The sequence below is a fragment of the Haliotis rufescens genome, unplaced genomic scaffold (genome assembly GCF_023055435.1).
Source record: "Haliotis rufescens isolate VD_foot unplaced genomic scaffold, xgHalRufe1.0.p SCAF_16, whole genome shotgun sequence".
Classification (NCBI taxonomy): Eukaryota; Metazoa; Mollusca; class Gastropoda; order Lepetellida; family Haliotidae; genus Haliotis; species Haliotis rufescens.
Window position 1 is genome coordinate 15,759,544 of NW_025963846.1, and position 10,600 is coordinate 15,770,143.

At 37.6% G+C, this 10,600-nt stretch overlaps 1 protein-coding gene across 1 annotated transcript; it reads left to right on the plus strand.

Moving 5' to 3' along the window:
- The first annotated feature begins 3,725 nt into the window (after nucleotides 1–3,725).
- LOC125380963 lies at nucleotides 3,726–9,391 on the plus strand. Its single transcript, XM_048396751.1, has 3 exons — nucleotides 3,726–3,792; nucleotides 7,094–7,977; nucleotides 9,326–9,391. The coding sequence occupies exons 1-3, from the start codon at nucleotides 3,726–3,728 to the stop codon at nucleotides 9,389–9,391; spliced, it is 1,017 nt and encodes a 338-aa protein (XP_048252708.1).
- Nucleotides 9,392–10,600: the final 1,209 nt, after the last annotated feature.

Consider the following 10,600-nt stretch of genomic DNA (forward strand, 5'->3'; position numbering starts at 1 on the left):
TCGAAACGATGCCTATTCACAAATTATCTTGCCCAGCGCAATTGTGTCGCAAAATATGCCGAAGGCCCGTGTTCGATTCTTCATGTGGGTGAAACCCATTGTGTGAAACCCATTTCTGGTACCCCTAGACGTGGGATACCATACTCACCCCCTATTGTCAAACATTGCAAGGATACATATTAACACCAGTCATGTGAACTTGGAGATAAAATAATAGCTAAACACAAACATTCGTTTCGGAAACATATGTTTTACATGCTTAGGTCATGGTTTTAACCAAATATATTTAATGAAACTGGGAAAGGCAGGACAAAGTTTGTGAGGAAAATATATATGGATTAACAACCTCTTTTTCACAATATGTTCATACATATATCATGTCCTTATTTAGTACTCCAACTTCTAAATGCCTCTCAAAGAAGTTAATACAAAGTATGTAAAGATAAAGATATAAACATGTACACATCACTTACTTAAACCGTTGGAACTATATTCTGAGTACCGGTATATCATGAGCATGTTTTTTTAATCACTGTTAAATAGTGATGGTATCAGGTGTTTGCAAAAAGGTTACCGTAACTTTTCCCACCTGTGGCACCTGTCAAAAAACACACAAAGGCAATGATATCCCCTCACTTTATTTTTTGGGGAAATGAGTGTTTATCATAACTTACATCAGAGCATAAAAATACATAGTATATAACATAACTTAGATCATCACATAACAATACATAGTGAATATCATAACTAACATCAGTGTATAACAATACATAGTAAATATCGTGACTTGCATTAGTATATAACAATACAAAGTGTATATCATAACTTACATCAGTATATAACAATACATAGCGAATATCATAACGAACATCAGTATACATGTATAAGAATACAAAATGAAAAATAGCTTACATCCATATATATAAGCACATAACAATACATCGTTAATATCATAACGTACATCAGTGTATAACAATACATAGTTAATATCGTAACTTACATCAGTATATAACAATACATAGTAAATATCATAACTTGCATCCATATTAGATCAGCACATAACAATACATCGTGAATATCATAACTTACATCAGTGTATACCAATACAAAGTGAATATCATAACTTACATCCGTGTATAACAATACATAGTGAATATATCAAAACTTACATCAGTGTATATCATAACTTACAACAGTAAGTCCTTCGTCTGGACAATCATAAACGTTTTCTACGTACCCGTATTTCTGTAGCATCTGGGCATTAATCCTTTCTAGCTTTATTCTGGACTCCTAAGCGTCATAAGAAAATCCTTATACAGAGAGATATATTGCAGGGTTCACCATACACCATACGATAAACAAAAATTCTGACAACCAAGCAGGGACTAACTAAATACTGTCAGAGAATACATCATGTGGATCATGTGGATCTTAAAAAAATCAAAAGATTTACTTGAAATTTTAGAATCTTAGACCAGGACTCGACAAGTTTAAAAACCTTTGATTTTTCCACCCTAGTTTTTCCTCAACTGTCAAAATTAATGAAAAAGGGGAATTTCATGTGCTTATCAACACGGCTTTTGTTTCCAAGAAAGAAGTTCGGAAATATACTTTTATCACAACGTTTAATGGATGTGGTCAGTTTTTAAAAATATAAACTCAACGGAGATATATTCAGATACCCAAATATGTGAGTTGTCAAATCGGCGGATTGGGTATTTACACAAGTCGTAGGTATCCCCATGGGTATTAATTATGCCCCTTCCCTAGCTGATGTGTTTCTCTTTCAATGCGTATCGAAGACAGAGTGCCACCCTCAGTTTCAGATTTATAGATGACCTCATTTCTTTCAACAATGCCAAGATAAATGAGTATCCTCACAGATTTGCAAATCGGTGAAACCACCGAGAAACCATAATCAGTGTCCTATCTGGCTCAATTCTTCGAAAATTAATTAATGATGGCAACCTCTGTATGGCTCACTGTATGACAAAAGGGATGATTTCATTTCCCTATTGTGAATTTACCCTTGATGTTGAGAATAATATCAGTTCCAGCTTATTTCCCAGTTGCCTAGGTACCTAAGAACATGTACATAGTTTATTCAAATTTCACATAAAAAAACAGTTTACATTACGCATTTCAATCAAGCTTTCACCATCAAATGTCTCTTCAGGTTTTTCAGAGGATTTTATAAAATATGACACGTTTCTTGTCAATATGATGAGCAATGCTATCTTATTATATGACCTTTACAAGCCATCACTGGCATTTACTTTAATGGATAGGGAGGTCAATGATCGCCGTGTTTAAGATTAGTGTGTGTGTGTGTGTGTGTGTGTGTGTGTGTGTGTGTGTGTGTGTGTGTGTGTGTGTGTGTTATTAATACCGAGCGCAAGATATACCATATTTTAGCGTCTATTGGCATGAGGCGGCCGAGGAGCGAACTCCCGACCTTAGGCTCTCCGGGCAAAAGCTCTAGGCCACGGAGGCGGTCTCGTGTTTTCAGGAATATTGCTGGATGCGACGTTAGACAACAAAGACTTACTTTTATATGGTGTTTGTTTGTTTGTTTTTTAACGCCGCACTCAGCAATATTCCAGCTATATGACGTCGGTCTGTAAATAATCGAGTCTGGACCAGACAATCCAGTGATTGAGATCATAAGCATCGATCCACGCATTGGGACACGATGACATGTATCAACGAAGTCAGTGAGCCTGACTATCCGATCCCGTTAGTTACCTCTTACGAAAAGCATGGTCGCCGTTTACGGCAGCATGCAATTGCTGAAGACCTATTCTTCCCAGGATCTTCACGGGTCAGCAGATGAAGTGGTGTGGAGCAAATATACCATACCATGAAACAGAAGCACACTATGCAAAATGTATTAAAGAAAAAGCAACAGGTAACAATACTAATTGAGTACAGAAACATTTTGCTTGAGAAAAATGTGTTGACGTTACATGACAGCTGCTGTAGTATCTCACACATAGCCTGAGAATATGATATGATACCATTTACACGATTAGTCCATAAATAAGACTTCAAACGAGTCATATTGTGATGGGAGGGTCGTGGCAAAAGAACCTTAATGTAAAATGACCTAGCGGCATATATGGCTATAGAACTTGTAAGGGACCGACTTTTTGATAGTGGGAATCAGGGGGTACAGGGTTATTGTCTGGCTCAAAAATTACACTGTTGCAAGGTGTTCGGGCTCATAGTCTTGATTTTAAGTTATCTGGTTCTGCAGCTGTTGTGGATACAGTGTCTTATGGTTATGAGTTTGTTTTAATTCCCTTTTTGTGTGTTGGAAAAGGCTTTCGGCAATTTGTTTGGGTAGCCTTGTTAGTTAAAACGTTAACTCGTTACACGAAAGCACCACTCTCGATTCTCCACATGGGAACAATTAGTGAAGCCCATTCCTGGTGTCCCCTTGCGCGATATTGGTGGAATATTGCTAAAATCAGGGTACTTCACACACTCTTACCGCTAGATTTAGAGGTATGTGTGCATTATGTATATAATGAATTCATTATTCAAATACTCTGTTGCAGGAATGTTGCAGGCGTTGTCGTGGATGGAGTATACTTGTATGGCATGCGCAGTTCCTGTTCCATTTTGCGTCATTTGGCTACACTGTGCTGGGTCTCGTATTGTGGTATACTGGGCCTGAGCTCCCGTACAATACAGGAGCGTACCTAACAACATGGTCCTACATTATGGTTCTGATCCATTTCTTCATCTCATCCATCATCAGCTCCGTGAACCTGGTCGAGAGTCGAAGGAGTAACAACTCACAGTCGAGACGTCAAACATAGTCTGGTCATTCTGTAATTTAACCTCAAGAAAATTGCAACAGAATATTTTACGACTGTTTCCTTTTAATTGAATGTATTTGAGTTTGTATTAAAAAGTCTACCAAAATCAACCTTGGGGAAAATGGTTAATTCCCGCATCGAAAAAGATAAAAACCAACGAGGAGAATATGGCATCTACGGGCCGCCGTACATCAAGAAGAGCTCGCAAAGGGAGATAATTCGTAGTGATCCTGCTAGTGCATTGGGAAATATTCAGAAACACAACAACGATAACGTCAAACAAGGATATCTGTTTCATCACACTCGAATCAACCTTACATTCCGGATGGTGAAAATGTCACATCAGACCAAGTGGAAAAAAACAACGATGAACGGACAAGACTGACACCTGAAACAGGAAACCACAGCACAAATAGTCTTATGCTGTTTCGCATTGGACTTATCTGGTTTTCCCAAGGATTCACAACTATCGTCTTTGCATATGGTCCCATCGTGACCACAGTATATTATGTCTCGATTTGTTCCAGCGACGTTTATTGCATTGCTTACCACAACATCAACGCACATGCTTTAAATACAGTATTTGTTGTTGTTGACGTCATCGTTACCATACGTATAATTCCCTGTTATTTTGTCGTTTCGTCCCTCCTTTTTGGCATCGGCTCTACAATGTTCACGCTGGCTTTTTGGCACATCTACAACAGTGTTATATATCCAGACGTCCTTGATTGGAATAACTGCGGGACAACCAATGGGATCGTTGTAGGCATGTTGGTGGTTGTAGTAATTTTGCACTGATATATGTTTTCATTCACTCTTGTACTAAAAAAGAATCTTAAAGGATGGTTAGTGAGGGCATGAATGAAAGAGCTCAGGATGCTGATACTCACATACCATAACCTCCCATTTCACACCATACAAACCATTCAAACATCAATTGAGCTGGTAACGACACATGTGTGATATCCCACATATATCAATCTAGGAGGTGTGAATCTGACCCTTTCCAACTTTGTGAACGCTAAACACAGAGAAGTGGCACTTTTCCTTCCGAGATTGGACATCTTACAGTTGAGCAAAGCAATTGTGACGTATGGCCTTTTATATATTTTACAGTGACACAAATAACATATGGCTAAAGCTTTATAAGGAATATTGCCATATGCATAGTTCTTAGTTGGGTCGCAGTATATTAAATGGAAGGCAAAAAATTAAATCACTTTCAAAATATCAATGACACCAGGTGTTCGCGAAAAGGTGACCCGCACTTTGACCCGCCGGTACACACATCACAAACACACCCAAAGGCACGTCAATTAATCACGTGAAAAATCAGTGAACATGTTATAAACAACATAGGGAATCATTTTTTGTCATCGATGCGTAATATTTGGAAATGTCCTACACATGTGTACCGTAAAGCTTTTTGAAACTTGAATATTGCATAACACCTGTTTTATTTGGAATAACACTTTCTTAGTAAAGTACAAGCATAGTCACCTTTTACGGCAAGCATGGGTTGCTGAAAACCTATTCTACCCCGGAATCTTCACGGGTTGGTCAAATGTAACAAATATTATACCTGGGATAACACTTTCTTAGTAAAGTACAGATTCTCGTACTTTTTTGGGTTAAGTCCCGTCCTTAGATATATCCCAAACATAACATTTGTTACATTTGACCACTTTCTAAATGGCATTGTGTATTAACTGAATATCGTAACTTTGATCAAACAACATTTTAGCAAGAGTCGCATGACGCCATTTGAAATCTTCGAAGAAAGTGCAGTTCGATTTTACCTCAAAAGTTGTAGACATGTAGACACCAAACGCTAGGCAGAAGCAGCTAGTACATTGCCCGACATAAAGCGAAAGTTGACTGTTGAAAAGTAGAAATGAAGTGAACATCAAATACAAAATCGTGTATGTGTATTAGATATATTTGTGCATTTATTAAGTTTATTTTGTTCAAAATACATTTCATAATTTTGTTTTTATGTATCTTATTGTATTTGTGTATGCATTATATTTCACATGACCAACCTTTATGATAATTTCATAACTTTTATAGTGTTCTCCATTTTATTAAAACATGCCATCACATCATGATCAGTAGAGTTACGAATGATATGAATATATTGTATGCATATATGTATATATGTGTGGTAGTATGATCATGCATGGGTAACGCAATGTAAATTATTTCCCAAAAGAGTGTCTTTTTGTGTGCATTTAGTCTATTGTTGATATATGATAAATATGCCTAAAAACAAATATCAAGTTCTGTCCAATTTTTATTGGCTGGAATCTGCCAAATAAAAATCGTATAACGTACTCATAAAAAAGACAAGCAATGAAGTAAATGTACGATATTATTTGTCGGTTTTCCCTTGAGATGACGACAGAGAGACAGACGCTGGGTGGATGGATGACAACGTGCTTAAATTGATCAGCAACATCCAGTATCTTGAATAAATTAGAGAAATATTAACTAGGCACCCGTTACGTCCACCATTTTAATTTTTGAAATAAAGCTAATGACAGTACAGTGGACCGTCACTCATCCTGTACGATGTCGAAACCCTTATTATACGTTTTGTTATGTCTTCTCAATATACCACAAGATAGTAGGTTTATTGTACTGAGTGTTGAATATACAGCCTCCTCATGTTCAATGATATAAGGGAGATAACTCTCGCATCTCTACAGTCATGCATAGCCGAGGTAGTATTCTTTAGGCGGTAGAGCACCTAACCATATTCATATATAATATTGATAGCCTTCTTTCTAGGAAAGATAATTGCAAAACTTTAAGAAAATGAAATATAGTAAACATTAACGCATTCTATATGTTCTAGTTAGATATATGTCTCACACATTTAAATGCATTTACACACAAATATGCAATAAAGACTGCAAATAAATTATCATACTTTCCTAAGTGAAAATTAACATTTGACACTTTAAAGCATATGTATTATGCATAATATTATATCGAAAATAAAGCCTAAACACTTGTTCTATGTTACTAGATCAATACTCCTAAACAATACTCTTTTTAAGTGTTTTCTAAAATATAAACATTAAAATGAACATTGCTATAACTCTGAGTAATAATAAACTTCAAAATTGCTGATACAACATCCCTGTTAAATGCTATTCAAATACAATGAAATATGCATTTCAAAGATCAAGTCTATTTGGTGGTTTTGAATGTCTACCACTTTTAGTTTGAACACATGATGGACTAAGAGGGTTAACTGTAATTAGTATTGTCTTGTGACCACAGACTTAGTTTGTTCCTCACCACGTGGTCCTACTGTACAGTATTCCTCCACTTCCTGCTGTCCGCAATCATCGTCTGTACTCACCACGTGGTCCTACTGTACAGTATTCCTCCACTTCCTGCTGTCCGCAATCATCGTCTGTACTCACCACGTGGTCCTACTGTACACTATTCCTCCACTTCCTGCTGTCCGCAATCATTGTCTGTACTCACCACGTGGTCCTACTGTACAGTATTCCTCCACTTCCCGCTGTCCGCAATCATCGTCTGTACTCACCACGTATCTGCATACTGTCAGAGATCTCGTCCAAGTACTGCTATAAAGAACAGGCGAGGGAGCGACGTGTTCTCGAAGCAGGACGGTTCACCGGACACCAACGACATTCTCCACGAAGACACCAGCAACTCTTCTGAGAGCAACACCAGCACTGACACGAGGTGGCGCATTTTGAAACGCGTGACGATTTCAATATCGTGGATATTTGCAAATGTTGTTTTTGTGTTTGTGATTGTTGTGACTGCTGTCTACTACACAGCCATTTGTCCGAAGGATGTTACCTGCGGGAGGTACTTCAATATCAACGTCCACGCTCTCAACACCGTCTTCATCATCGTGGATGTCGTCATCAGTGCACGCCCTGTGCGTATGTGCCACGTAGTTTATCCTTTCATCATTGGATTCATCTATGTCATGTTCAGTGTTTTCTTCTGGGCGTCCGATCACACCCATGTTATTTACCGCGTAGTGTTGAACTGGAACAAACCAGGGATGACTGCTGGTGTTCTGATCGGGGCCAGTATTGGCATTGTATTGCTCCATGCTCTCCACTTGGGAATCTACAAACTTAAACTTTATGTGCACAAAAGAGTGAGTGAGTGAGTGAGTGTGTGAGTGAGTAAGGTTTTAAGCCGCGTTTAGCAATATTCTAGCAATATCACGACGGGGGACACCCGAAATGGGCTTCACACGCTGTGCCAATGTGGGGAATCGAACCCGGATCTTCGGCGTGACGAATGAACGCTTTAACGACCAAGCTACCCAACCGACCCTCTGTCCTATGTTTTAGTGATAAAATGAAACAATGACGATATTAAGAAGGTCCACTTTGTTCCGAAATTGCTTACTCAAACTGTGAATATAACAGCAATAATTATTGTATGAAAACAGATATTTGTACAAAAATGACATTCTTCATGTATATTTTGTTTCGGTTATAAATCTTATAACAGGCGTCATTGTTTGTTTGCATTAAACATCATTATAGCTAAAATGGATAGATATATCATTAAACCGCCCGCATGTTATTATCGGGCAGTTAATGGAAGACCTCGGGCTTCTGCAAATGATAATGCCCTGAAAAATAGCGTAATTAATGATAAATTCTGTGCCCTGTAAATGTCATGCTCACATGTCTGTATTTTGGGCCATTGGCCTTTTACTGAATAAACATATCTGTCTGTCTGAAAAATAGCGTTACCCTTATAGTGTCAGAGAAGGGCGTGGCTGGCTTAGTGGTCTGGGACATGTCAATGAAGAGTTGTGTCTTTAATTGTATCCACTGATCCAAGGTCCGAGTCCATTCTTGATTTGTACCTTCAATAAGAATGAACCGTGGCCTACCTCCAACGGCCCATACCTGTGCTCTTGGGTTTTAAAAAGTTGTTAACGTCAACGGCCCATCTCTTTGGGCTTTCCTGCCATATTGAGGATGTCTGCTTGGAGGTTTCTGTGTCCACTACGCAACTCGAATTGCTGTGTATCGGAAGTTTCGTGGGCAAAGTCACTGAAGCGCTTGTAAAAGGACTTTCACTATCCTGTGTTCTGGTGTCACTTCACCGTTAGCGCTTGGTTGATTCCCGGCCTTCATTACCACCAGGAGACTCGTTTAGGTGTCTGCGGCCTGTGCGTTTAGCGGCTGTTGCGGACACATGAGAAGACTAGTGTCTACTTGAATGTGTGTGATGTTAAACTGGCGTGTTGCACTATCAGGATTGTTTGTTTGAAAATTATTACGTGAACTTCACGAGTTTAGTTGTTTATCTATTCATCATAGCAAACAATGAATATAATAGTCTACGATTCAATACGATATTCAGTCGATGATGAGAGTTCACATTATGTGTGTGGGGATGCCCTATACCAATTAGCAGCGGATCAGTTATTTTATCCACGTCATGGAACATTTAAGGCATATCGTTTTGATCGTTTATTTCAGGATGTTAGAAATAAAAGTCAACGGAAGAAATCCGTACGCCTGTTGTCTTCTTTCTTTGTTGAATGAAATATGTAGTCCCGCCAGATATTGATGTTCATTCTGTTATCATGTTCAGATGTCATCATTAGTCGGACAGCTCCATTATAAGTGAGCACGAACAATAATAATTATGGGATATATCACCCGTCACAAAGAGCACCATGTGTTTCAGGTGGGTGTTTGTAGCAAGTTGAAGAATTCGTTGCATTCTCGCCAAATAATACTTACGCTAATTCGTGGTGTCATCAACTATCATACAACGGAAAGAAATCGAGATTCTCTCATATATGAATTTTTATATATTAGTCACTATTTTATGCCATATTTAGCTGCAATACACACATTAGCATCACAGAAGTCGCACGTGCACGTGTTCTTTGCTGTGAAATTGTGAAACATGTCTGGAACAACCTTGCAAAATGGGTCACAGACAAAACTGGAATAGAAACTAGAATTTTCAATATTGACAATTTTATTAGGATATCAACAAAAACGAAATGATGTATTAAATCATATTGTAACTGTAACAAAGCAAAACATATTCAAATCAAACATTTCCGACTCCATACCAAATTTCTAACACATCAAACAAGAAATAACTCATTTGTATTATATCGACAGAAATATATCATATTCAAAATGTAAATACACACAGTTCATGAACTTTTGGTTACTCTGTCACTACCTATTCGTGCAAACCGACGAACTTGCAAAATCCAACAAAACTGTCTTAGGATCCTGACACTTGAATAGTTTTTGTAAGTTATTTTCCATAGATATACTTTGAAACTTGTATGTATTTAAGATTGCATGTGAACTATATTCTGTAAACTTATTGTTTGTGTACTCCAAAATAGAAATTAATTAATAAAAGAAAGAAAAAATACATACATACAAATCTTAGAAAACAAAATTGATGCAAACATACATACAGAATGAAATATGATACAAGGTAGGAATTAGTGATTAGTACGGTGACAAAATGCTTAATTCTCAGTTCGAGAATGTCAAACAACATATACATGTACTTATACCACATTAAGGGTAACATAATGATTGCGTGTCATTGATGATAGTATATTCTTAATCCTTCACCAAGTGCTTGGCAGAGATATCTTATTATGGAAAGGGTTTTGTCGCATTTATTTTGTGTAAGGTTTGAAAAGCACAGTCGACGTGATTTGACTATTCAACTATTATCTATTGCCTATTACTATTGTTGCTTGACAGTCAAAC

Coding starts and splice junctions, on each gene's coding strand:
- LOC125380963 (XM_048396751.1), top strand. CDS start 3,726: ATGGTTCTGATCCATTTCTTCATCTCATCCATCATCAGCTCCGTGAAC. Junction 3,793..7,093: donor CCTGGTCGAGAGTCGAAGGA/GTAACAACTCAC, acceptor AACTGTAATTAG/TATTGTCTTGTGACCACAGA. Junction 7,978..9,325: donor AACTTTATGTGCACAAAAGA/GTGAGTGAGTGA, acceptor CGTTTATTTCAG/GATGTTAGAAATAAAAGTCA.